The 27,295-nt window shown below is 40.9% G+C and overlaps 1 protein-coding gene across 3 annotated transcripts in view; it reads left to right on the plus strand.

Annotated features, from left to right (window-relative positions):
- The window catches only part of LOC120575367 (protein shisa-6), an 85,153-nt gene that overhangs the window by 12,743 nt on the left and 45,115 nt on the right, over nucleotides 1-27,295 (plus strand). For all 3 annotated transcript variants that reach the window (XM_039826100.1, XM_039826102.1, XM_039826101.1), the window contains exons 4-5: nucleotides 1,953-2,048; nucleotides 2,463-2,531. In XM_039826100.1, the coding sequence (XP_039682034.1) occupies nucleotides 1,953-2,048; nucleotides 2,463-2,531 (165 nt within the window). The remainder of the gene's footprint in view (nucleotides 1-1,952; nucleotides 2,049-2,462; nucleotides 2,532-27,295) is intronic.

Genomic DNA, 27,295 nt, shown 5'->3' on the forward strand with positions numbered 1-27,295 from the left:
AACAGAGAAGTATCGTCATGTAATCCATTGATTTCAACAATGTAACTGTATTCTAAATACCAACGATTTAAATTGTAACTGTAACGGAATACAGTTACTCATAATTTGTATTCTGAATACGTAACGCCGTTACATGTATTCCGTTACTCCCCAACACTGTATATATATATATATATATTTTGTTTTGGGATATTTATGGATTTTTCCGAAAGTCCCACAATAACAGAGCTGGTCAGAGTGCGTCAGTAATCAGTTTATAGTCATCCTCTGGGTTTGATAAAAATAAACAAACGAGCTGTGGTACTCAGTCTGATGAAGACCAGGCCGAATGGTCCCAGGTGTTTCTTTTCATTATGATAATTTGAAATGCTGTTCGATATCCGCTTCCTGAGGCCCAAAGGTCTGAGTGATGTTATTGACTTTGAAGTGGTTCCCTTGGAGAAAGAGGCATTTAACTGTTCGCTGGTTAATGTAGACAGGGAGTAACAGAGAGAAAGAGAAGAGAGGTTTGATAAACCAACTTACTTTTGTTTTTATTTGTTCTTTTTGCTGTTTTCGTCGACACTACATTCTTTTATATTCTTCTAAGACTTGTGTGTGATTGACAGGACCATTGAAAGTTGCCAGGGTGCTAGCAGGCACCTTGCCTTGCTCCTTTGTGTTCAGGCCCTGCAATCTCAATTACAGCACTGGTTCAGAGCGGAGTTAACAGCAATGTGGTACAAATTGCATTACGGAGTGTTCTTTTAACACGGGGGAAATCCAAGAGTGTATACCTAAAGTGTGCTGGCATCCTCAAAGAAGGGGGCTTAAATCCCTTCTAAAGTCAAGTGTATCCAACCCCAATCATCTTGCCTCTGAGGAACCAAAAGCTGCATTTATATTTTTCAATTAAATGTACTAGTTCACATACTGTAGAGAAAGAGGAGTGTTTAATACATGGGTGATATGAAAGCCCTGAAACCTGCAGATTGCATCTCTGCCATGCTTAGGCGATACATATTGACGAGCTGATGATCCCACATGAGAGTCGGTTTTGTCAGTTGTGCCATTTTAGACCTGTTTAGTATTCTTGTCATCTATGGCTACTGCTTTATAAAATGGCAGATATGACTGGGGATTTGAGTACAGATACTCCTCAGTATTAAGGCACAGTCACACCAGAATTTGAAAATATTTCTGTAAATGCAATTCCATCGATCAGTGGATGCGCTGAATCCATCTTTGCATTGAGTTAACTTTGTACTATTGACCATTTTGCATTGAGTTAACTTTGTACTATTGACCATTAGCAAACTGTCTGAGTTGTTGGCTTAAAGTGTTTTTCCCATTCTGTGACACCATTTCAGATTTTTCTTTAAACCATATTCTCAATGTTAAGTCACATAGAAGCACAAGACACTGCCTGATGATGTAGGTTTCGATCACATTGGCTTATGTTATGGCCATCCGTTTTAATTATCTCAACATTGTTCCTGAGAACTAATGTTTTTTCCTTCATTTCGATGACAAATTAGTCTAAATACTACAATACCCAGCCACCGTCACATTTAACTAAGTAACTGGATCTGTTTGATGTGGTGAGATACGCCTTGGGAGTCGTAGTTCATTTCTGTAATGGCCCAGTACAGTGAAATTAAAAGGAATTTTAAGGCTATTATGACTGACTAGCACAACAAGTCCTCCAAATCATGTGTTGATATGTGTTGTTTATTCTTACTCTCTAATACAACCCATAGTAGTGTTTCATAAATTAGCGCCCCTGCTATTAATAGTAGTTCACTATCTAGACCTGCTGTAGTCTATGTCGCCCAGGCATCTAGCGCCACTTTAGCAAGGACATATGAATTTGACTGCACCACTTTCTGTTGATACCAGAGAACAACAAAGCCCTACTGGTCTCAGATATTTTTGCTGAAATAATAATTTTACACACTTTTTTGTCTCACTAGGACACTATGGGAAAGAAAACCTGCGCGGCGGGGGCCAAGACATGCACAACTTCATCTCCTCTGGGTTTGTGACACTCGGACGTGGCCACTTGAAAGGTAAAGTCCATCCTCATTATCTGTTTTTCATTTCACAGTATCCTGAAAAGCAGAATAATAATCATCTCACTCGCAAAGCTACTGTGTCATGCTGTCGTTCTCTTTCTGCCAAATGAATGTGGTAGAAGTCTGACTGTGACTTTTGTTTCTGCTCGGCGGAAGTTGGACATTATAACACATAATGGCTTGAAGTGACAAATTGCAAAGTCCACACACACACACACACACACACACACATATCTGTGATTAAATCAACACTTCCAATGACAAAGTAACATTTTGAGTGTGAATGCAGCATGGCACAGTAGTAGATTTCCTGACTATTGTCTTCCTTTGGAGTTTTAATGAGTCTGAAGCAGTGTTTGAGTGAGAAATAAGTTGTAAACAAGAGGCCTGTTGTTGTGGGTTTTACAGCGCAGCACTCCATAGACGAATCGGGGCAGATGTCCTGGCAGGGCGATCTGGACATCCCCCTCTCCTACGGTACGTTCTCCAAATGTTCTGTTTTCTTCCGGAGAGAAAGCCACATAACCTGCTTTCTGCTCGCACCTGATAAGAAAAGTTCCTCACACTTCACACACAAACACACACACACACACACACACACACACACACACACACACACACGGACCATTCAAGTGCCCTTGGCGGATAATCACAGCACAGTCATTGGGTGCAGAGTGCCAGAGTCGTAAGATTTTATTACTTTTTTTCCTGTTGGTGGTTTTGTGAGCCACAATATTTCCACCGGTGGTTGTTTAACAGCAGGTTTGAATGAAAGCGATGGCCATACAGTCACAGAGTTTATGGATATGGCGTTTATGGACAGGTGAGGGTGTCAGACTTGTACACGGCTGCTGTCATTAACCGCGTGAGTCTCGACAGCTGATAAACACTTCTTAGGTGTCTGCAAGGTAAGTGAAAGTTTGATTTTAAAACACTAAACTTGACACATTTTTCTCTGATTGAGAGTGACCACCCCTATATTTATTTATTTGGTGGTTTTGCTCTGTGTTTTGCAGAAATCATCAATCACAGTATGAGTTTGATATCTTTTTCCTTAATGAAATTTGAGCTTAAATAGTTTCTGCTCAGCCATGTGCGACTTATGCTTTCCACTAAGTTGTTCGGTCTGTTTTAGAGGTATATGAGTTAGAAAGCATTTTAATTGAATCTGAGTCCACGAGCCGCTTGATCCAAATACTGGAAGTCCATGATTAACAACTAATATAATGGTCATCTTAAATTATTGACATAATATGAATTAATGTTTTCAATGCAATTATCAGGACACATTTCTCTCAAGAAGATTCGTCACTGTGGTTCTTTTACAAATACAATCCACTTGCAATTGAAGAGAAAAAGCTGTAAATATTTCTGACTGTGCCTGACTTCCCTCAGGTCTCTTTAAAACAATGTATAAAAGGCTTGTCAGTTTTGTGTAGCTTTTTTTATGGGTCGGTTTCAAATCAGGTCCATTATTTTAGACCTCTAGTTTTCAGCACACAAGTTAATGTACGGTTGCTGCTGTAAGTGACACAAATGCCCAGAGAATGCTTTGTCAACAGGTGTTTCTCCTTAAGGTGTATTTTATTGAACCGATCATTGCAACCTGACAGCTTTACTTTAGAGTTTTTGTGATATACTGTACAGCGACGATTTCTGCGAGTAGAAGTTTTGCCTTTCATAAACTTGCTCCATGTTTCTTTAACTATCAACAATGTCTACCAGCACACATAACTTGTAGTTAACACAAGCAGCTCAAAGTGACCAGTTTGTGCAGCCTCTGTGTAGTATCTCTGAAGGCTCTGCACCCCAACCTATAGCTACAAATTTAAAATTCCAACACAAAGAAAGTGGAAGAAAACGGAAAATACATTCATCCGGCGGAATTTCCTGCGGCACCGGCGCAATCCCGGAAGTGGAACATCAAGGATATAGACTACTACGCTGTAACCCACTGATGCACAAATACTGTCTCAGGACAGCAAATAGGTGTAATCTCCATTGATTATTTGCAGGTGAGAAGAAATAACAGGTTCAATTTGGATGAAAGAAATGTAGAATGCAGAAGTAACATTAACAAATGTAGAATACTGTATATCCTATATCATTGTCAAAAATTTAAGTTGTTGTCAAGTGAGGCAAATCTGACGACATCTTCCTAAAAATACCTGTTCTGCTGCTGGTGATGAATTGACTGACATTCATTGTGGGTGACATGTTAAAATGACTCAACCCTGAAGCCAAATGACTATCACACACTGCAGAAGGCAGATCTGAACTGCTGTGTGTTTTATTCTCCTTTGCAGAACATATATAAATATATTAAAAAATATAAACTCTTCTTGTACTTGCCGGACTAACACCAAGAATTAAACAGACAACATTTGAAAAAGGCAGCAGGGAAACCAGTCAATTAAAATTGAAATGTTATTATGGCAGTTTTGAAAACAGCACATAAATCCCTCTCGTATGATTTAACTAAATGGGTGTTGAAATACTAATATTTTAGAAATTATTTCTAACTGTAACCGTCACCCTCTTGCTGCATGTATTAGCTGATACGCTTTAGCGGCCTGATAGCGGTAGCAGTGTTTAATGTAGATTGATCTTCTAGAAGGCGTTGACCTCTCCAGTTGCCTCTCCGTCAACTTCGCTAAATTTATGCCGAATTATCTATTTCGGAATTATTAGCTGTGCTTTATGTGGTTGATGTTGGACAACGATGGCATGTGGCTATGAGTCGCTCATCAGGATTGGGAAATCACCTTGCCAGACTCCTGCTGAGTCTGCTAGCCTTCTGCTAACTCTGCTAGCCTGGGCTAGATGGCCAGCTGGTCGGTCAAGTTTTTAAATGTAAATATCAAAGTAAACAAAGATGGAATAGGTGAGCTCAATCTAGCAGTAGCTACACCAGCTCATGTGGTTGACTTTGGACGGGGATCGCATGTGGCACCAAGTCGCTCAACAGGATAGGGACGGCTGCGATAGGCCCTGCTGGCCTGGCCGGTCGAGGTTTTCAAATGTTAACATCAGAGTAAACACAGAGGAAAAGGTGAAGATGGCTATCAGCTACGACCTATGGCAACGATCACCACAAGCAAGACCATCTCTGCGTCCATCTCCATCCCTACATCAGAGGGGCCACCGAGCAAAGTGTCAACGAATTGAACAAAGACCACCTGCTAGCCAGTGTGCAGGCGCCAGATGATGAGCTGGCAGGCCAACCGTTCCTATGTGCCGGTGTCGGTTTATCCAGTGGGATGGTGGCAGCTGTGGTGTCCTTTCACCGAGACCTTTGCTCGATTCTGGAGTGCCGGTGCCATTCAACCAGCTGACTCTTTTTCTGTGTGCTGATCTCATGGCCACATTCTGCTTCATGATGCATCATGCAGATGCTGAAGGAACTGATAGGAATACATTACGATTTCATGTGAATAAAAATGGATTGATTGATTAAAAGCGGACGTCCTGTCAGCCTCCGTCATACATGTCTTAGTTTAACAGCTGCCCCTCCCCCCACTGGCAGATGTGAACAGTGTCACCGCATCCTGCCCCCGCTCCAACGCTGCTGTACACACTGCTCATATCTCATTTCTCCGGCAGATAACTTCTGCAGCTAACATATCTGCGCAGGTCATCTGACTCACCTGCCCCCAGGGTTCATCACTCGGCTTTTATATGAAGAGGTGGAAAATGGTTAACTGCAGTACAATACTCGACTAAATGCATTTCAGCACCGTGTTGAGGTACCTGTTCTTTGCTGGAGTATTTCTTTTTTTTCTTCTGTTCTTTTATCCTTCATTCCTTTTAAATCTTTGTACTTTTCTCTCCACTACATTTATCTAATGGCTGACCTTCATCTTACCTTTTTTGCTTCAATCCTTCCTTTCTTTGCTTCTTCCCCTCCTTTCTTTCCTCCCTTCCTTCATTTCCTCCCTTTCTTGGCTTCATCCCTTCTTCCCTCCCCCCCTCCTTCACTGCTCTGCATTTACCCTTCTCTACTTCTTTTTACCCTCCCTTCTTTTCCCTTCCTTATACACGTTCCTTATTTTGTCTATGCATTCTTACCCCTTTGCATTCTTCCTTGCTCTCTTCTATCTTCCCTTCTTTTCATCCTTTATCCCTTCTGTTGCTCCTGTCCTCCTGCCCTCTTTGTCATTCTTTCCCTTTCTTTTTTTTTTTTAACTGCTCAGAAACAAAACAACAAATGAGTTGTTTTTTTTCCACCCAACAGTAAACCAGTGCCTTTTACTGCTGATATTTGTTGAATAAATATTTGAACACATGACATGAATTTGTAAAAGGGTATTTTCATATTGTGGTTCATACGTACTTACATTAAAGGCTTTGAACAGCAGCCTGTTCTCGTATTTGCATTTCAAACAAAACAATTACAATTATTTCTTCAAAATCCACTGTTTTCCAAGACAAAGCACGTTGGAGCATGAATGGCTGTGACCTCAAACTCAACTGTGTGTTTTCATTGTTTGCGTGGGAGCGTCGTGTTGAAAGAGTACAAACAGTGCAGATTTGAATGTACAGTACATCAGAGCTAACAAACTGCTTAACAAAGCTCCAAGTAATGCTGTCATTAATATTCATGCATCCGTGTTGTAACACGGCACTCTGAGCTTTGTGTGGATCCAGACAGACACAGCGCTGGTCTACCTGTTGGCGTGTGTGAGGGCCGCTGCCAAGGCTGTGAAGGATGGATTTATGTCTGAGTGTTGGGGGTGTGTTCACTGGCCCCTTCACATGGTCCATCTCTATTCCATGTGATGGATTGTCTGTCGCGATGTGACCATTTAACAGCTCTGGACAACAGCAATTTTATTCTGATGGAAGGCAAGTGGCTGTCTCACAGTACATGTTCATGCATTGCATGAACATGCATTGCCTTTGGCTTCCATTTCGACTGCGTAGTCGCTGGACACATGGGGAAGTCACCGGGATCCGAACAATCCTAACCCTTACCCTAACCCCCAGGTAAATTTAGGTCAAGGGTTATGGTTAGGGGGTTAGGGTTAATGCCAAATCACAAGTCTATCTCAGAGTGTGTATGTATTCTTAATGAGAATTTGATTCCTGACCAACAGTCTAACAGTCTAAAAAAAAAGAAAAGATATTTAGTTTATAATCACATAAACTGCAAGGAAGAAATTAATTAAAAGAACGTTTTTATCAGCACTTGATATTTTATATATGCATGCAAATTCGGCATCGCTGAAAATGTTAGATTCCGTGTACCATGCTGTGCTACGTTTTGTCTCTGACTCAGGTTTCCGCACACATCATTGCAAGTTGTATGAGAAACTGGGTTTGTATCTCAGTGGGATTATTTCCTGGTTAAATAAAGGTTAAATAAAAAAAGAATAACAATAACAAATACAGCAGAGAAAAGCAAATCCTCACATGTGAGCAGATGATGTTTAATGTTTTAATTTTAGCTTGAAATATTTTTGAAACAAGCACACCGTATACCCCAAAAAAGTGCGAGGTTAAACGATCCCATTGTGTGCATTTAGCGAACATCTCCCAGATATGTTGTGTACAAACATTCCCCGTCGTCCTCTAGGCTTGTTCATCTCTCTCCTTGCCTTCTCCGCCTGTGGCATCCACTGATGTGCATCCTGCTTAATTACTTTTTCATGAGTTGCTCCCTGTTTTTGTCCTGAGGGAATTGCTTTTCCCCCCTCATCCCAATCCACTTAAGGTGACCTTGTCTTATTGGGACACACTGCTGCAGTCCTCCCACCTCCCTGCGCTATAGTCCCTCCAGGCCTACAGCATGTCTGTGCATGGCTGCGTAGCTGAGTGCAAATGGCGGGGATTAGAGTGTGCCAAGTAGGTATCACTTGCCCGGTTTGCCTCCATTACCGAATCCTCAGACGTCTCAAAGCTGCTGTTAGTGGCTCTGAACTCGAGCAGGCGGTAACTGAAAACTTGAGAAACGTAGATCAATAAATCACGTAATGTGACATCATCAGCACACTGCACACTCATGTTTTCCAACCTGACGTTGATGCTTTATTTTGATTCTTACTATGATGCTTTATATTGATTCAAAAAGATCGAACAGTGGTGAGTCCAGCTTTTTCTGGATCTAGTGCTCGCCAACTCCTGCTTTTTAAAATCCACTCTAAAGTGTCAGTGCCTCACTGTGTGTGGACCAGAAGCAACAAGATTTTATTTGTTGCAAATAGTCTCAGTTTTGGGTGGACCCGGCTCTTTCCTTTTGCAGCGCCTCTTTACAATTTGAGTTGACAAGGTGTACTGTAGTTATTTTTAATATCCGTTTTTGTACAGCTTCATGCTGCCTTCTTTGTCTTGCTCAAATTTCAGTTGGTGTTTTAGTCATTGTGTTATGAATAAAAAGGGACAGCTGTGACTCGGGAGGTAGAGCGGGCTGGAGGTTCAATCCCAGGCTCCTCCCGCTTTGTCTGTTTACAGCTGTGACATTTTTGCTTTTTTGCATGATTGAAAGCTGTTGAGCACAGAGGGCTGAGCTGGACTCTAACTGTAGCAAATAATAGACAAAACCGACCCACCTTTATCCTCTAAACTAAGGCCTTCACATTACATTAATTCCATCTGTGCATTATTACACACTTATTACGTATTTCTTGTGGGTAATGTTGATTGGTTGGCTGAAACATTAATGTAGATGGATTCAAAGTAAAGCCAAGACAAAACTGACTGCTAATGAAGTTAAGATTGTAGTAAAGGGCTGTGTCCTGTATAACAGCCCAGAATCTAAGTCCATTTTGCAAAACACAAGCTTTCTGTCCACTGTCCATGAAGGTAGTACAGCGGTGATCCCTGTGTTGATCAGAAAGTAGAAGAACAACGATGCTGGTGTTATTTTGATTTGAACAGGTCTCATCTTCCACACTATAAGCTGTGCTGAACCTTTACTGCTGACGAACACAGCTCTTCTCAGAGCTGGCCACATCCGTACAGCACTACATAAAATACCAAAGAGCAGCTTTACGTCTTGAAACGATCAAAGCATTCACAGAGCTGAGACTTAAAGACAAGGCATCACACAGAGTGAAACAGCAGTGAAAGCTTTACCCCCTCAGCTTTCTGTCACCGAGCTGTGAACTTTTCATCCTGGTGATATGTGTGACAGGTGGAAGCTTGTCGCGGCCCACGCTGGGCCAGATATGAACCCAGACGCACACAAATTGTGTAAAGCTGGGCATTTTGACCAAACGACATAACTCTCAGAAGTAAATACAGTAGAAGTTCTTTTCTCCAAAAAGGTTGAAAAACAAGTAGGGGAGACTGAAATATGTATCAGAATATAGCAGAGGAGGCATTTGTTCACTAAGATTGAAGGAACAGGTGGCAACAAGGGTAACAGGGGCACTTTTTACATTTTGTGCCACTGGCACAATCATCAATGTATGTTTATTTCAAACATTAATTGGTGTATTTTCATGTAGTTGTTGGGCAAATGTAGAAGTTCATATAACCCAATTTTCTTCATCCAGCTTTGAGGCCTACTCTCTTCTATGTAATCAGGAGAGACTTAGCACATCTTTACCAATGTATATAGTTTTACACTTTTCTCGCAATTCAAACAATGACTAAAACACATTTTCTTTGTAACTGTGGAGAACATAGTCCTAAATGAGGTGATGTCAAAACGTGCGCACATCAGAACCTTCATGGGTTTCCTTTTGCTCCGTCAATGGGCTTCCTTAAAGGTCCAATGTGTAGGAATTCAGTTCAAAGTACGTATTACAGCTATGGTAGCCTTCACGCTTCAAAAAGCTGGTCTCTTGCTCTTTTCAATATCCTTTTTCTTGGCGAAGAAGAAGACTCCTGTTTCTGAAATTTGCATTTTAATTGCATGCGGTCCTCCATGTTTCCTTCTTCAAAATTGCCAGGGCCGGGAAGCTATGATACCCAATAGCAGCATTAGCAGCACCTGTGAGTTTATCATGTGACAGCAAAAACATGCAAGGCGGAGCAGTAGTCCTGTATGTCCCTTACCGGCTAACATATTTCAAGATGGCGCATGAATATGGAGCGTCTACCCCAGTTCATGCGAATGCAATGAAATATTCATGAAAAAGGACAAGTTTGTGAACGGGCAGCACAGATTTTGATAATGAACAACTAAACAAGTTACACACTGGACCTTTAAAAGCTACCGAGTAGATTAGCGACCTCAGTCTAGGTGGCGATAATGCAACTTAACGCTGGTTGCCACCCGCAATGAAATGGAAAATAGAAGAAGCAAACTCCGTGCACTTGTCAGTCAGTCAGACAGCACAGATAGACAGTAGGTTGATGGCAGGTGGGGAGAAAAATAGGTTTAATAACAGAATGTAAATTGCTCTGATATTGTGCTATAACTTGAACGCAAGATAGTTTGCGGCAGGTTCCCTGTAACTTTGGTAGCTACAGTATATCTCCCCCACATAACACATCCCAATTTAACCACTGACTATATAAATATATGAAAAAATGGCAAATGTATGCACATTTAGAAAAATTGAAAATTATATTCCGTCTCATGAAATGTGTTCCACTCTTCAAGGCCATGCACACCTGTACAGATGTTTTTAGTTGTTGTGGCTAATTAGATGCCTGCTCAGAGTGAAACTTGGTGTGTTAAGTGTCGATGCTGAACTTAAATGACCAAAGTCCAGAGAAGATTGTCTGATCATGCACAAATGGTAAAAACAGCTCTGTGTGTGAACTTTGAGTGTGTAGGACACATGTGGTACAACAAAATCCATTAAAATATTAATTTAAACAAAGGTTTGTAGAAGAAAAACACTATATTAACATACACTGGTAGTTGCGTTAGAATTCCACTGGAAGTTGTGTTTGGAGGAGAGTGATACAAGAACTGAGACAAACAGGATGCAAATAGGTTCAACACATATTCACTATGGATTAAGTCTTGATTCCATTCAGAGGCACAAATCGTAATCTTTATTTTTAAGCTGGTGTTCTCTATTAGCTCCTCTGTTGGAGTCACAGACTTTGCTACTCACCGTCAATCATTGTGTACATCGAGGTTACAGTATTTGTTATGAGTCGCGGGTGAGTAAGAAGTTTAACCTTTCGCTGTGTGAAACTCCATGAAAACCCAAAACCTTCATTCTGTTGCCGGGCAGTTTTCAGGCAGAACTAAGACTCTGATTGGTCTTTATCAGGTCATTTTAAGTCAGCGCAGCGTTAACCCGGAGTGGTCATTTCCGCTTCTTTCTCAATGAGCGTGATTCGAAGCAGCGAGGAGACCAACCTGTCACGGCGCACAGATCTGCAAACTGCCAAATGCACCATATGAATTAATTCCTCTCCTTATCTTGCCTGTCCATTAAATAGGAGGCTAATGAACCTGATTGGGTCGGTTAGATGAAACTCACACTCTGAGAATCCCATAAGCCGTACTACCGCATGGCAAAGAGTGAATACTGAGATTCATACATCATGTCCTGACACACAAACACACACACACACACACACACACACATACATACATACACAAACAAACAGATAGCCTCTTAACACTGGATCCAGCCTCTCATGCATTATGTAGTGCATGTCTGTACACTGAAGTCACATCTAAAGAGCTGACCGGATGGAATGTCAACGTGCGCTATCTCATCTGTTAAGGCACCACATATTTCGGAACATTCTTTATCTCAAATTGGAAATATATATATATCGTCCTTCCATTTTAATACCGAGGCTACCACATATAGTATCTGTATATATATATGCATATTTGTGGCAGTCATTTCAGAATATATTCCTGAATATTCCTGTGAATTCATATATCAGGTTGTGGTGGTGAGTATGATGTATTTGTTCAACATAGGCGTTGATCTGCAGGATCCTTGTGTGTATTTTTACTCAGGAGATCATTTCTGTCTGGACAGCATCTTCATCTTCAGTTTTTGAAGTTGTTATTTTTGCATTGCAATTGCAATTTATTCTTCAGTGAACTAACATCTCTCTTACGCAGTGTAAAAAAAAACCTGTCCTGGCCTGTCCTACGAAGCAAGATTTGGCGTTAGCGAGCTAACTTCAGGTTCAACCCAGGATTTTCTGTATCACGAAGGTGGATCACTTGTTATTGGGTTCAATCGGGGGAGGAAGGGGTGCGCTCATAAAAGTTAAAACACTTAAGAGACCGACAACCCCGTTAACATTCCCTGATGGGTATTTTTATGAAATATATAGATTTTAATGGGAGGGAATTATATATCGGCTTCTTGAGCCGTGTGTTGCCAATGCGCATATCGGTTTGAATTATGTTTTTATATATTTTATTTGCTCTCACGATCGCTTCCCACTGCCAGAGTTGCAACTGAAATAATAGGCTAAAGCAACAGCAGTTTATGGAAAGCACAAGTGTAATTATGGTCAGATCTTGGTCCTGACTGATGGGGAAGGGATATTGATAAGAATTGTGATTTAAACATCTACAGCGTCGGCTATTTTATTTTTGCCAGCTTTCCTTCCTGTTTTAGAAAGCAGCGACTGTATTGCGTTTTCCCTGTAAAACAGAGTCTGTGTTCTTCATATTTATGTAGAGTTATAATTTGCTCTTCTTATATATATAACATAAGCGGCTCTGGTAGATGTTTGCGATTGGTCGTGGTGCGCAAACACCGCCTCTTTCATGTGAACGCGCGCGCCGCAGGATTGGGAAACCCTGAGTTGACTGAACTAGTTGATAACCAGCGTCGTGATACAGTTTGTGGGAGCGTGCTTGTTAGGTTAGGTGAACCCGGATAACTGAAAGAGATCCAGGGCATGTTGATCTTGCTTCGTAAGTACAGGCCTCTGGTGTGCAGGTAGGTGTGGAGGTCAGGTCAGGAAACACTGAGGATAACTAATTCTGAAATGGCAGGAGATATTAGGAACTGACAATAGTGCAAAAAAGGCATTCTGTCGATGTAAATTCCATAAATTTGGGGTACTCACAAAAGACAGATTAGAGAAGAAATGATCGAAGATATCCTGACTTTTAGTCCCTTGTATGCGTCAATCTCCTGGAACCTACATTTCCCATAATGCACCCATTAATCTGGGACTAATGGTGCGTTCTTTTTGTCCACCGAAGTCGTTTTACGAGTTGTTTTCCGGAGTTACGACCCGGAAGTTGCAAAAAGAACGCCCCCGAGGTCGTATTTACAACTCGTCAAGTCGTCTGAACTCAGAGGACCCCGAGCTCACTTTCAAAGATGGCTACGTCGTGCATCACACGTAGTAAACATTGTGGTTTTCTACAGTTTTAAGCACTTTTGTCTTTGTTGTAACCAAATGAAGAAGTCGTACACATAGCACTGTATACTGCTACCTATAGGCATGTCGCTACAGTCTTATTAGGAGTTAAATACCGCCTGATTAGTTATTTTGTAGCTTGTGCAGCTGAGGCGCTTTCGGTTGCTATATGACAACAACGGCTGACGCCGAGCCTTGAGCAGAAAGCAGAGCAGTAGCCTAACGTTAACGTTAATCAAAACGTAATTTTCATGCATCAAACTGTGAAATATAGTTGTGTAATATGTCAATAACTGGGTGAATAGAATCCTAAATGTTACTAAAAATGTTACAAAAATCCATCTTTTCTCCAACTCGTAGTATTGTGTGACAAAAAGAACGCAACAACCCACAGTAACTCGTTTTCCGACATGGATGTGACGTCACACTCGAGCTACTAGTTGCGATTACAAGACAAAAAGAACGCACCATTATTGTTAGAGCCTTGCTGCCTGGTAAATGCCCATGTTTTTTTTAAACTCCACGTCCAGTTTGTAAGAGAGACTTATTGTAACAAATCTGTAGTCTCCAAACTGTAAATTGATCTTAATGTGTAAAATCTAAATTAAAGTCCAATAGAATTTTTTAACCCAATTGTTGACTGAATCTATAACTGTTGCAGTTTAGTGATATATATTTTTCATCATGCCAAGAGTCCAATAAGCATCATTTCACATGCTCAGCCCAGACAGCAAACCTGTGAACGAGTCAGGCTCCACTTTGACATCCTTCCCTCTGAAGGCCGTGGGCTGTGCCATGCTGAAATGCTATTAGCAGCATAACAAAGTTGTGAATTGAATGCGGCAGCGATGAGAAAGCATTAAATGACACGTGAAATCCTGTTAGGATGCAGATTAGCGTTATCTGCACTGCACCTGTCAATATCTATTATGAGTGGAGGGCAATGACAGGGCAGATCTGGACATGGAAATGCTTCTGTCAGCACAGTGGCCACAACCAAATACCAATACCTAAAAGAGGACAGCTTGGTATGCAAGGAATTAGCTGTGATACAGTAGGCAGTCCTGCCCAAGGCAGCGTTGTTTTTTCATAGGGGATGTATTCTCCGTTTACAATAACGAGGGAGTGCATTCAAACCAGAAAGCTGCCAGAAGGACAGAATAATTCAAGAAAAAAGCTGACAACCAAGGACGAGAAAAAGCCTTTGAGTGGCGAGAAGAGGCTGAGTGTTAATGGCTGTGTTGTGAAGGACAATGTCCTCATTTGGAAAACAAAGAGGGCTCTTTTTTCAGAACACGCTTAAACGCAGAACACTCACACATACACACTGATAGTTTTTCATCTTTAAATATGTGCAAGGTTACTACCTGAGAAAAGAAAACAGAACATTTTAAAAGAGCAACTTAACACCCTGTTTTAGCTTAAACACGCCCCCTTCACAAATTAAAAAATGCATTCAAATTCTAACATTTCCCTTTTAGCTTAAAGGGATAGTTCGGATATTTTGAAGGGGGTTTGTATGAGGTACTTATCCATAGTCAGTGTATTACCTACAATATATGGCGGTTGGTACGCCCCAGGTTGGAGAACCAGACAGGAGTGCCGACACAGAAGCTAAGCAATGTGCTGCTGTGGATGAGGGGCAGCAGATAAACATATCTTAGAAACCTTTAAAAAGACCCACCTAAAAAAAAAATCAATGTCAGTTTAAGTTTATGCTATATTTAGAATATTTCCCCACTTTACCTTGCCATCAGAAAGCCCCGTTTAAGTTTACGTGAGGGGAACTGAAGCCATTATGCTCTCGGTAAAGCCACCAGACAACGTCGACAAAAGCAGTAATTTCTGGTCTACTGCTGCCTCATTCGGTTAGTTTGTTTGGTAATTTTGTTAGTTCCTAACTCTTCAAAACACCTAACCGATCGAGGCAGCAGTAGATCAGCATTTTCTGTGTTCTGTGAGGTAAAAGTACAGTTTTTGTCAAAGGAGTCTGGTGGCTTTGAAGAGAGCATAGAACAGCTTCAGTTCCATTTACAGTATATGTTGCATTGCCTCATAGTTTCGGGGTGAAGTGGAGTGCTCACCCATCTACAATCAGAACACACACACACACACACACACACACACACAAACAAACAAAGGACTTGGTAAAGGCACAATAAGCTCATCACAGAGACAGGAAACTGCCATACAAACAAATCAGCGCCCAGTTGGGTAGGGATGTGATTTTTGTTCCACATCAAACCTCCCACTCCTCTCCACACAGCGCGGCTGCTGCTGCTTCTGCTGCTCGAGTGTCAAATTGCGAGCTGCAGCGAGCTCTCGCTCCAGGCACAAGTGGCTGGTAATTGTATGTAAAATGGCATCAGAAATTACGTTTGCAACTCATCTGCAGGTTGACGACACCGGTGGAGTCTTCTCCTCTAAATGCTTCGTTAGTCACTGCCTCCGAATGTTTTTTCTGTGAATGGGAGAAGCCGAGTGCTCCTCCACCCACCAGTTTCCGCTGACCCTTCGGGCAAACCTGCAATCGTTCGAGTGATGCATCCTACACACACACCAGGCTTCATTCATAAATCTAGCTCTTAAAAAAAAAATGAAGGAGGCCTCGCTTGTACCAATATGAAATATTCAGCATCCGTACAGCAGCACGCTGCGGCTGTAAGATCAGGGATTGCAGGCTCACCACTGTGCACATCTGTGAAGTAAGATATAGGTGTTAGAGCTGTGTAAGAGTGGGCGGCACTGATTAGAACCTTCCCTTGTGTGTTGTCAGGGAAAAGGAGAGGAAAGCAAAGCATAGCAAAGGGGAGCTGGTTGAGTTGTGAGGTTTGGATAATCTAATGGGGGCCTTTTTCGCACGTAATGTGAAACATCTATCAGAGATGTTTCAACAAGCAGTGTGGCCACTTTTCTTTAGCGCTCATTAACAGTCAACACCAGCTGAGTGCCTGCAGGAATGCACGATGGTTCATTATAATATTTACCAATTTTGCTCTCATTCATCACTGGGTATAATGTGGTTTGCAGCGCGCCATCAGCATTAGGTATTATTGTAAGTATGTACCAAGGAGCTGGGTGTGCAGCCCACGGCAGCTCTTTTGCCTCACAGTATAAAGGTTTTGGATCGAGAGCTGGGTTCTTTCTGGGCTTCCTCTGGGTGCTGTAGTTTCCTGATAGCCCAAAAGCAGGTAAGGTAGGCTCCAAAGACATCAAATAGGATAATCAGTATAGAAAATGAATAGGTGGATGACTGCAGACAGCAGACGTTTAGAGGCAGTGTCTGTATTTCTTTCCTAGCCAGCAATAAAAAGGAATGCAGATCAGAAGTGGAATCTTGAAACTAAAGCCCTATTCGCACGGGATTAGTATTACCTTGTGACCTCTGGTCATTTGTAATAATTAACTATGGAGGTTGTCTGTGGTCTTAATCCTGTGCGAATCGGCCATGTCTGTAATTTGTCAAGTAAAAATTCCCACGCAAATGACCTACCATATTTCGCTGATCACCGAGGTCCTGTGATAATATTAGTCCTGTGCGAAAGTCTGTGATTTGGCAGGGTTGTATATCATTTTTTCAAGGTTTTTGTTTCCTGTGCACTTTTTTGTCCCTCTCGCAAAGACTGATATGGGATTTTTCATGAACATCCTAGTCTGGACCACTGCCCGACCGGAGACCTAAGTCCCTGAGTTGACACGCCCTTTGCGGCTTTGTCCGTGGGCTGACAGTGATGCTGTGCAGGTGCCGCCGTGGTGGGGATGATAGGGTGTGAGTCTCTGGTAGCCTCTACCGGGCTTGGCCCAAAAAGATACAGAACCCCGACCCAAGTGGGGTGCGGCAGCCTCCGCCCTGGCCGTCCTCCGTTGGTAAGCCAACTCTCAGGGTACAGATATGTCAGTTAAATCGAGTAAAAGCGGGCTTTGCCTATCCCGTGCAAATGCACCACACGAAACTCAGAATCACACGAGGTCCCCAGATGAGACTTATCCCATGCAAATAGGGCTTAAGTCTGTGTCAAGAAGAAGAAGGTCAAAGAAGAAGGTCAATGACTGAACATTTATCTCATGCAAATATTTTTTCATTAGTTATTTCTACAAAATCTGGGCATGCCAACTCACTTTGGTGGTCTCATTTTATATTTTAATATCCTCTGTATGTGCTGATACACTGTAGACAGTGATGTCCAAATGCATTTCTAAAGAGTATTTAGACGACTCTAATCTTCTTGTTCAAAGATGTAATTTGTTGCACTTTTAATAATAGTTTTGTAATACATCCTGCCAGAGCCAACACATTCTAATACCTCCTAAAACGACGTACAGCCTAAGACAATTCTGGTGTTGTGGCTTGTTAGATTTGATGACACTCGACATTGAAACAAGGAATGATGGGTTGATAGATATTGAGTTGAGGTGTTAGTGCCATACAAAAGACCTATTATAGATAGAATACTAGCCATTAGCTGCTGCTATCAAAGCCATCAAAATACAAAACACACCTTATCAAACCCCTTTAACTAACTGGATGCAATTAAGTTATGAAACATATCCGAGAACACGTACAGCCCTCCTCACGTGCCCAGTCTGTCTAAGTAGTCTGACCTGTCTGAGAAGGAGTGAAAACAGCCTCAATTTTAAGAAGTTTAATACCAAAAGTTTCTTTCTGTAAAAATAGGCTAATTTAACCATAACATTTTTGCAGTGGAAAACTTGCTAAAATTCCCATCAGGTAAAATAATCTGACAGATACTCAATACAATGAAGCTTCACTTCTGAAATATGCGTATACAGTATATTCACATCACATCCAGAAATGCTTGAATTCATGATTCATTCATTCAAGATTGTAGTAAAGTGGTGCTTTAAATTGTGTTTTAATTGCATATATTTGAAGTTTGCATACATAGGTTTTTATGTTGCAATTTTTAGTTCCACCAAAAATGCACTTTTACTGAGAGTCGAGTGAATTTCCTTCATTGGAAGTCAGGACCTCACCTACACAACTGCGAAAGATTGCTTAATCAGAGGGCGATACCACTCCTGTGGTGTCTTCTCTGAGAAAATACATCAGCCTATAAAAATAAAATGGTAAACGGAGGCAGAATATTGAGTTGTTCCGAGCTTTTGGAGTGCTGCCATTCCAATTTATATGTTTGAAAAGGTTTGAAATGTTCATACCACAAATTTATAATTTTGGTATTAGACTCAGCCAATGTCCAGGGAAGATTTTATACATTTTACTCAGTCATGTGGAGATGAACTTTAGGTCACGTCTGAAAAACCGTCATTTGCATTTGCATTTGAGACAACATTTAAGTGATGTGATTGATCTGCAGACTGTCAATTAATTCAACTCTTTCATGAATTCAAATCAATTCTGAAATGTTCTGTTGAACGGGATGGAAGAGAGATGTCTTTATGGATCAGTAATGATGCATGCTGCCGACTCATCTCTCCCTTATCATCATGATGTGAGCTTTAATATGCTGCAGAGCTGTGGCCCTATCAGATCAGATGTGGCTCCGGGCGAGGGGGAGCCTTCATGGGTGAAGAGGATGGAGACGAGGAGGAAAAGGAGCGGCTGCGGCTCGGAGTGCATCATTTTTTTCCTCATTTCTCTCCAGTTCCAGACAACAGGCCCTGGCGAAATGACTGTGGGTGCCGCCAACTGTGAAATTAATTGAACTTGTGATCCGAGGGGTAGAGACCAGCATCCGGCCTGGGGAAGCGAGCGTGCATCCGTGCTTACATTAGCTCATGACAAAAGGAACAGCCAAGCCCAGAGGCACTGACTGGATCCGTGGTCAGTTTCCTCGACAAGATGTCTCCGGACGTGGCTGAGCTTCACTTGACTTACGTGACATTGCAGCAGAGTGTGTGAGACATGCTGTCATGCTGTTGGCTCTTGTTAGAGGCATTATTTTGCAGAGAAATTGCATTTTCTTCACAGATCCATCGTGTCAAGCTGATGATTGTTCTAGTGATAACGATTCAGTGTTCAGGACAGGTTTTCTGGCCAGGGATTAAGCCTTGCTAGCCAAGATCCAGAGTGGGTTTTAAGGGATTATCCAGTTAACTACAATTTGGTAATGATTTTTGAAAGTAGTTGTGGCCACCATTTCTATCTGTAATGATAAAATTGCAATGCAATGACATTGCCAAACAGAAGTCAAAGATGGCAAGAAACGGGATCAATCGGACAAGTTGTACACCAACCTCCAGGTTAACCAAGCTTATTTGGAAGAGAAAACAAAAAGGCAAATTTATCACCCAAACTATCTGTTGTGTCCTGCTTTAACCTACCATATGTGGCATAGTTGTGTGCAATTTTCATTCGTACAATCAGTGAGTATTACCAACATTCAGGTGTGCTTACTTTCTGTTTTTCCTCCAAAACACAGTTTAGATATTCTGGATACTGAACTGTCTGCCGTTTTTATAAACTACAAAATGCTTTAATTAAAAGAAGATTTGTCCTTTAAAACAGAAACTTAAATCCACTTCCTCACAAGAGGTTTGGTGTAGTCTTTTAACAGCAGAATGCTTCAAAACAAATTGATTGTTGGATCTTCTTACAGCAGCTAGAACTTTGGATTTAGAGAGGCTGATTATTATTATTATTATTATTAACTTATGTATGAAACAGACAATGCCATCATCACACCGACTGCAACTGGCAAAGTATGCTGAGGTGTGTATATTGGGACGGTTTTAACTTCCCTCAAAAGCTCTCTTTTGTAATTCTTCACACAACTATACTTGTGTCACTTTATTTGAGTACTACACAATGATCGCCTTAAAGAGCAGACTGTCACAACTGCAATAAACATATTTGCCTTTACACTGGAGCATACCAAAGGGGTTAGGTTTCATCCTCATGTTAAATCATGTCATTTGCTTTTCTTAATCAAGAGTTATTCAAGGTCTAAATCAAGGTTAAAAAAAAATATCCTCCCAGCAGTCAGGTTTAACCTAAGATGAATGCTTAATGTATGTCAGTGAAGTTCTTGTGGATTGTTTAGATTACTTTAATGAAGACTTAAAACAACACCAGGTACACTGGCAGAAAAGCTGTAACCAGTTTCCACACATTTAAAGATGTAGTGGCGATAATAATTTCTACTCCTGGAGCACACACTTTCATAGATGCTTCCTAATTATGTTAAGCTTTTTGAAAATATTGTTTTTACTCCTCTAATTCCACCAAGTGATGAAGCTTTATGTGATTTCCTTTCCCAGCTCCTAGCAGCCTGACGGCCAGTGCCGTGTGCATCTAGTCTCACTAATGAGGACAACACAGGTGCATGTACTTTACCTAACGAGGACCAACACAGGTGGAGGGAATGAATCTCGTTAAACTCCAGTCAGCTCTCCATAATCAAGAAACCGTTTCCTCATTCATTCACTCACTCAATATGCCCTGTAGAGCAGGGGTCTTCAACGTTTTTTTAAACCAAGGACCCCTTAACTGAAAGAGAGATGTACCAGGGACCCCCTACTACATATATTGTATACCATTAAGTTGCATATTAAAAATGTGCAGTAGGTAAGACTTATAAAACTAACTTTTTGAAACTGACCCTATATTCGAGTAGAACTACATGAAGCAGGTAATAAAAAATAAATAATAATCCGGCTCTCCACTCCCTGTTCACATGCTCCAATCAGGGCTGGGGGAGGTGTCTAACTGCTTGTCAATTCACACGCATTCATTCTCCCTTGTGGGGGGAGGGGCTTAGGAGACCGTTTGGGCTTTAGCAGAAAGGGGGTGAGGGACTGAGAAGTTGTCAATGTTGAAATTTTTTGGCTAAGTCCTGGATCTTTGCAATCCTACCTACAGCACCTTTATACTGGGCCTACATGTAGGGCGGCCTACAGCCTTTATACGTATCTTTTTTTGCTTAGAATACAAAGCTATTAAAATAATAATTGTTGGCATGATTTTATAAATCATCTTTTACATACATACATGTGGCACAGTTAATCCTTATTAACTGTATCTGTGGATGGCTGCCTCGGTGACTACCTATAGGCCGGTAAGCAGAGGGGATTTATATTTGCTAATAATATGTTGGATTCATCTTAAGACATTTTAATTTTTGAAAAAACTTTCAAAAATTAACAATAATTTGGAGGCCCCCCCTGCAGTGACTCTGAAGACCCCCTTTTGAAGATCTCTGTTATAAAGTGTTTATTAAATAGTGAACTATTTTGGGAATGAACAAACAAGATTTCAGACACTACACCGAACATTTCTCTACATCGTTGCGTCAGGAGATGCGCCAGATATTTGTGTGACAGAAGCGGCCGCACCAAGCATCATGTAAACAAACCCAAACAAAAATACTTATAATACGTCCTACAACAGTTTAAAAAATGTTGTAAAGCTAAGTCACTAACGTGTCAAACATTGGAAATGCTCATACTTAAACGGCTTACATTTATAAACGAAAGCCTTGTCCGTTTTTTAGTCTTTCGCAGGTCATTCTGAGTCTTCTTCTCCTCCGGTAAACCCGACCGCGTTGCATTGTGGTATATGGGAGTAAAATGTAGGGTACATTTGATGTACACTCACATTAGTTGTGCATTGTGGGTATTATATAGTGGACTATATAGTGAATGAAATTAACTGCTGAGTATTCAAACACCACTACAAAATGGTAAACAAATTATATAGTGCACTATATGCATGATAGGGAATGGTTTCGAACACACCTACGCAGTTACAAATACGAAGGACACTTTTAAATCTAAGATTAACAATTAAAGTCACTTTAAGTCAGGATTAACTATTGAAAACCTAATTAAATTAGCTCCTGATCATTGCCAAAAAGAGTAAAGTAAATTAATGGAAACATTAAAAAAAATAATCAGGTTAAGCAACATCTGCCTGCATGCTCCACACTGTTGTCATCTATGTCTCATCTAGTCTCTGTCTGATGAAATTTAATCAGCAGGGAGTAAATGAATCATTTACTTTTCTCTCATTTTCCTTTTGGCCTCCGACCAGAGGCAGAGCCGAACGGACTGGAGGCTCTCAGAGTGAAGAGAGTAGGCCATCTCTATCTGCTTTAAGCAGATTGTGTCCCTGAAGTTTCCCAGCTCTGTGCTCCTCGGCCCCGTGGATACAATGCAATCTGCGCTGCCCCACATTAGATAAGTATCCTCCAGCTCTCATCCAGGTCACATTGCACCGCAGAGTGCAGCAGGGCTTCCAAGACTCTGCTGCTCAGGTGGAGGAAACACTGCGTACGTGACAAAGAGCCTGTTGGTCAAAGTGTTTCAGGTCAGCTGTATTACACAATGGTTCCACGTGGATCTTAATCCATCAAAAATGTATCTTTAATTAAAAATGATATACACGTCTGGCATGATGTCCAGCTCCGACTGGAGGAATGTTTCCCCCTGATTACTGCTCAAAAAATATTGTCTGCATCTGTAAAATTTGCAATAAAATGGATCTTTTTCTTCACTTTCACATCGCTGATAGCCGTCTGAACACTGAGGCTTTGTCATGGCAGAGGATTAATATCCTGCGCATGAAATGAAACATATTTTAAGATTCTGTAATATTATTACAAAAAAGCAGAGCTGTGTTAAGTTTTTTGAGGTGAGTCCTAGTCACGTCTCAAGTCACTTGCAACCAGGTCCAAATCAAGTCTCAAGACAAATCCTGAATCATGTCTAGTTAAGTCTCAAGTCCTTGAGAACAAGTCACAAACAATTTCCAATCAAGTCCCGTCCAGAAAAGTCCAAATCAAGTCTCAACTATCTTGAAGACAAATCCCAAATCATGTCCAGTCACGTTTCAAGTCCTGTCCAGCAAAGTCCAAATCAAGTCCCAAGTCCTTGATGACAAGTCACATTTCATGTCCAAGTCAAGAAATAAGAAAATCTGATTTCAGCATTTGAACATTTTGCTTGTATAGCTGTGCTTATATTGTCCACTCAAAGCAGATGCTAAATATTTAAATGGGTGAGGCTATTTGCACCCCTGGTACAATTAGCAGTGTATGCTATTTGTACCCTGGTGCAATTAGAAGTGTATGCTATTTGCACCCCTGGTACAATTAGCAGTATGCTATTTGTACCCTGGTGCAATTAGAAGTGTATGCTATTTGCACCCCTGGTACAATTAAAAGTGTATGCTATTTGCACCCCTGGCACAAATATCAATGTATGCTATTTGCACCCCTGTGCATTTACAGTACCTTGGCATATATTTACACATAGTTATCCATACTACTCATGTATTACACCTTTTTGGAATATTATCACCCTGACATTCTTACCCTAACCATAACCATCCCACTCCTCTTGCCTAAACCTAACCAACCCAACCAGAGCAGGCATATTCATGAGTCTTCCCCTACCACCCTGCAATTGCATGCAAATTATCCAATCCAAATTAAGATCACCACACAGGGGAATCGAACTCCAAACTCCCATACCAGAGGCAAGCGCACTAACCACTCACCTAGCAGTTCTTTCAGGAACTCGAACTACTTTTTACCACTTGGTTACTTCAAGCCTCGGTTGCTAGGTAACCATACTGTATACAAAAAAATAGGTACTAACTAACAAACTAACGGTTGTATGCTTTCACTGAAGACAGAAAGCACAACTGTAGTATCCATTTTCCGCTAGAAATTCAATTGTTATAAACTTTAGAGACAAAACTTCCCTAATAGTTTCTGCGGTCATGGAAGATGAACGTCCGCCATGATTTCGGTGCACGCGAGCAACGTTTTTTTGTTGTTACGTCACAGGGTGTAAATAGCTCAGCTGTGTGGCCGAGGCTATTCGTACCGGGGGTGCAAATAGACACTCCGTATTTAAATATACAAGCTGTGAGGCTCTGAGGACCTTATGCTGTCTTATTTATTCTTTTGGTATATTTCATATCGAAGCTCATAACAATCAAGTCCCAAGCCCTCACTTTTGTTACTTAAGCCTGACTGAAATTTCATGTCTTGAGTCTTTAGTATAAAAAAACAGGAAGACATTTAAAAGATAGAACTAGAATTCAAGTATTGCATCAAAACTAAAACATCCAAATATCGTAACATATTTTTTATTGTTACAGGAACGAAACATGTTTGTGGCATAAAGAGTGAGGAATCTAATGTGTCTCACAAAGGTTTTGAGATTCATGTTAAAAAGCCACCAGTTTGTTATCAAAAGCTGTTTTAAAATCCCAATATAACTGCTGCATTGAAACTGCTGCATTTAATCAAACAGGGACTGTTTGATAGCATCTTGAATAATTTCAAAAACATTGATCTTGTCCATTTTGAAGCTGTGATAGAACAACATGTAGCTGGGTTGAACCTCAGCATGACATTCATTTGTTTATAGAAGGCAAAGTATAGTAATATTTAATTAAAACTCTTTGAATATGCCTTTCAAATATCACAACCTTTGAGAAAACAATCTCCTTTGTTACAAAGCGCCATGGCTGCCTGCTTGCCTTAATCAATTAAACGCGTAAGCTTTTAAGCTCATTCCTCTTGATATCTGTGATATGCATAGTAATGACCTCATTACTGGAGGCGTCAGCATTGTGTTTGGAGAGATTGGATGCAAAACACACTTTTATCATTTGTAATTTATCCTTCAGAGGGGCTGAGGTGAAAAAAAAAAAAAAAACAAATGGGGAGAGCAGACTGGGAGACGGCGGCGCCAGAGAAACCAGAAAACTGCGAATCTGAAACCAGTCTGAGTCATTCCAGGCATGAACACACATCCAACCATATGTGGCATCTGTACAATCTGCCCATGGTAGACTGCAAGGTGTAGGAAAAGTCCCCTTTTTCAAAGACATGTTCTCCCTCTAGGTATAAAACATGTTATCCGCCATCTTGACAAAAGCCAGCTGCCAAAAGGAAACTGAAAAGATGACCTTTGTGCAATAGAGATCAGGCCTGGGACGTGCTTTCTTTCAACCTGCACTGTTTCCTTAGACTTTCAGGATCTCTCTCTGCTGTCAAGGTTTCAGTGTGTGGTTTATCTGTTAAAGGACAATATCCCTGTTTTTATTTGATAATTGGATCGCTCTCTGGCCCGAGCAGAGCCTTGAATAGAGGCTGGTTTTTTTTCAGAAATGCATACCTTTTTCAGCACAATATTTCAAAATGTAATGCCTTTGGAGGCATTTTTCAGATAAGCAATTCATGTTTTTTGAAATCTTTCTCCAGCCAACAGACCGAGTGTCGAACAGACGTGTGAAAGGCACTGAGAACAGAGTGGATAAAAAGAAAAAGGACACATCTCTTTATTCAATCTAGTCTTCTGTAATCATAAAGACCCAGTTGCCAGTGCCCTTCAAAAACATTTTCACAGACATGGAAAAGTCCTGATTTTCAATTTGAGTTTAATTAAAGTGCAACACACATTGTAATGCTGATGATCCAGACCGCTTTCACCGACACGTCCTCATACACAAACGACAGAAGAGGTTGATTGTCAATGACTCCCAAAACGACGTTATTTACTGCCAACACGGTGGCCTTTATAAACATGTGACCGTAACATGCACGAGCCACACGTGCAAACTTTAATCATGTGACCATTCTATTTAATGTAACAGGCACTGTTTTAAACACATAGTTAACATTGTGAAGTGGAACTAGCTATGTTTAGGCTACAAAAATAACATAGTTAGGGTTAGAAAATCCATCAGGGATTGGCTTATAATGAGTCACGTAAAACTACTAAAATGAGGACGTAACGCGCCGTCATTGAGTTGTTTTCTCGCTTTCACATGTCAAACAAAAAAAAAACAATTAAGACATTTCACTGCTGGAGATTTGCAGCTGTTTTTCTGATCAGATGATGATCCCATATTTTCTTTTGACATTTGGCATTTAGATGCACGTGTTAAATTAGCCACATAATGTATATTCGGGGGAAATTCAATGGCACCTGCTCGATTATGGTTTAATATCAATTTACAGACAAAATGTTCATACTGAACACATCTGCAAATAACTCATATTAAACACTTGTGCAAAAATTATTCATCGTCAACATGTTTTCGTTTTTCATTCCCACGTTATCGACACTTGTGACAACTCAGTTTAGACAACTGACGTAGGGGAAACGTGTGATCCAGCCCAGCTTGGAGGAGCAGCCTCAGGACAATGCCGTGTGCAGGCGCTCTCACTAACGAGGACTAAGCTCGTTTAACTTGATCCAGGACTCCTTTTGTCAAGACAAGTTTATCGTGACACCTTCTAGCCTTTTGATTCTTGATACAAATGTTAATCAGGACAAAATGTGCAAAGATTTTTGCAATGTGGAGTAGAAAGAAAAGTACCAGTAAAAGAAATACAATGCTGAGAAACAGACATGAAGCTCAATGTAGAATTACAGGGTACTAAGAATACACACACGAAATGAATTAATGCAACTAAGAACTAACATGCCACGGAGTATGTTGTAATGCTTCTTCATATAAGCTAAATGCAGAGAAAAGTCAAAAATCAAATAGTCCAAACTAAGATGTTTCAGAAAAATATTTGGAGAAAAATCATTCATCTTAATAACACTTAAACCATTAGCTGATATTTTAATTCCTCTACAAATGCTGCTATTTGTTTCAAACTGAACATACGTTTAAAGGAGGAATACTGTTTTCAATGTCAGCCTTTATTGACAACCAGCGGGAAACGTGACACCTTGGACAGGTTTTTGGCACATTCCAGTCCTGTTAGCACATTCAGGATGTGGAGTGAAGTTTGAGGTATAACCTCAGTGGCACCTGGTGCAGCATCAGAGTCGACAACCGCGTTCAAAGCTCATCAAGGTTTCCCACTGAGATCATTAGTGAGCTGCCGCTCGCTCCACACAGCAGAAATAAGAGTCCTTTTAATCAACCAAGAGATTGACCCAGGATAAGTGTGGCCCAAAATGTGACAGCGTGTTTGCATTCAGAATGGTTGTTTGCCACCAGCATGGTCAGGATCCATGGAGGTGATTTGGGG

The sequence above is a fragment of the Perca fluviatilis genome, chromosome 15 (assembly GCF_010015445.1).
Source record: "Perca fluviatilis chromosome 15, GENO_Pfluv_1.0, whole genome shotgun sequence".
NCBI lineage: Eukaryota > Metazoa > Chordata > Actinopteri > Perciformes > Percidae > Perca > Perca fluviatilis.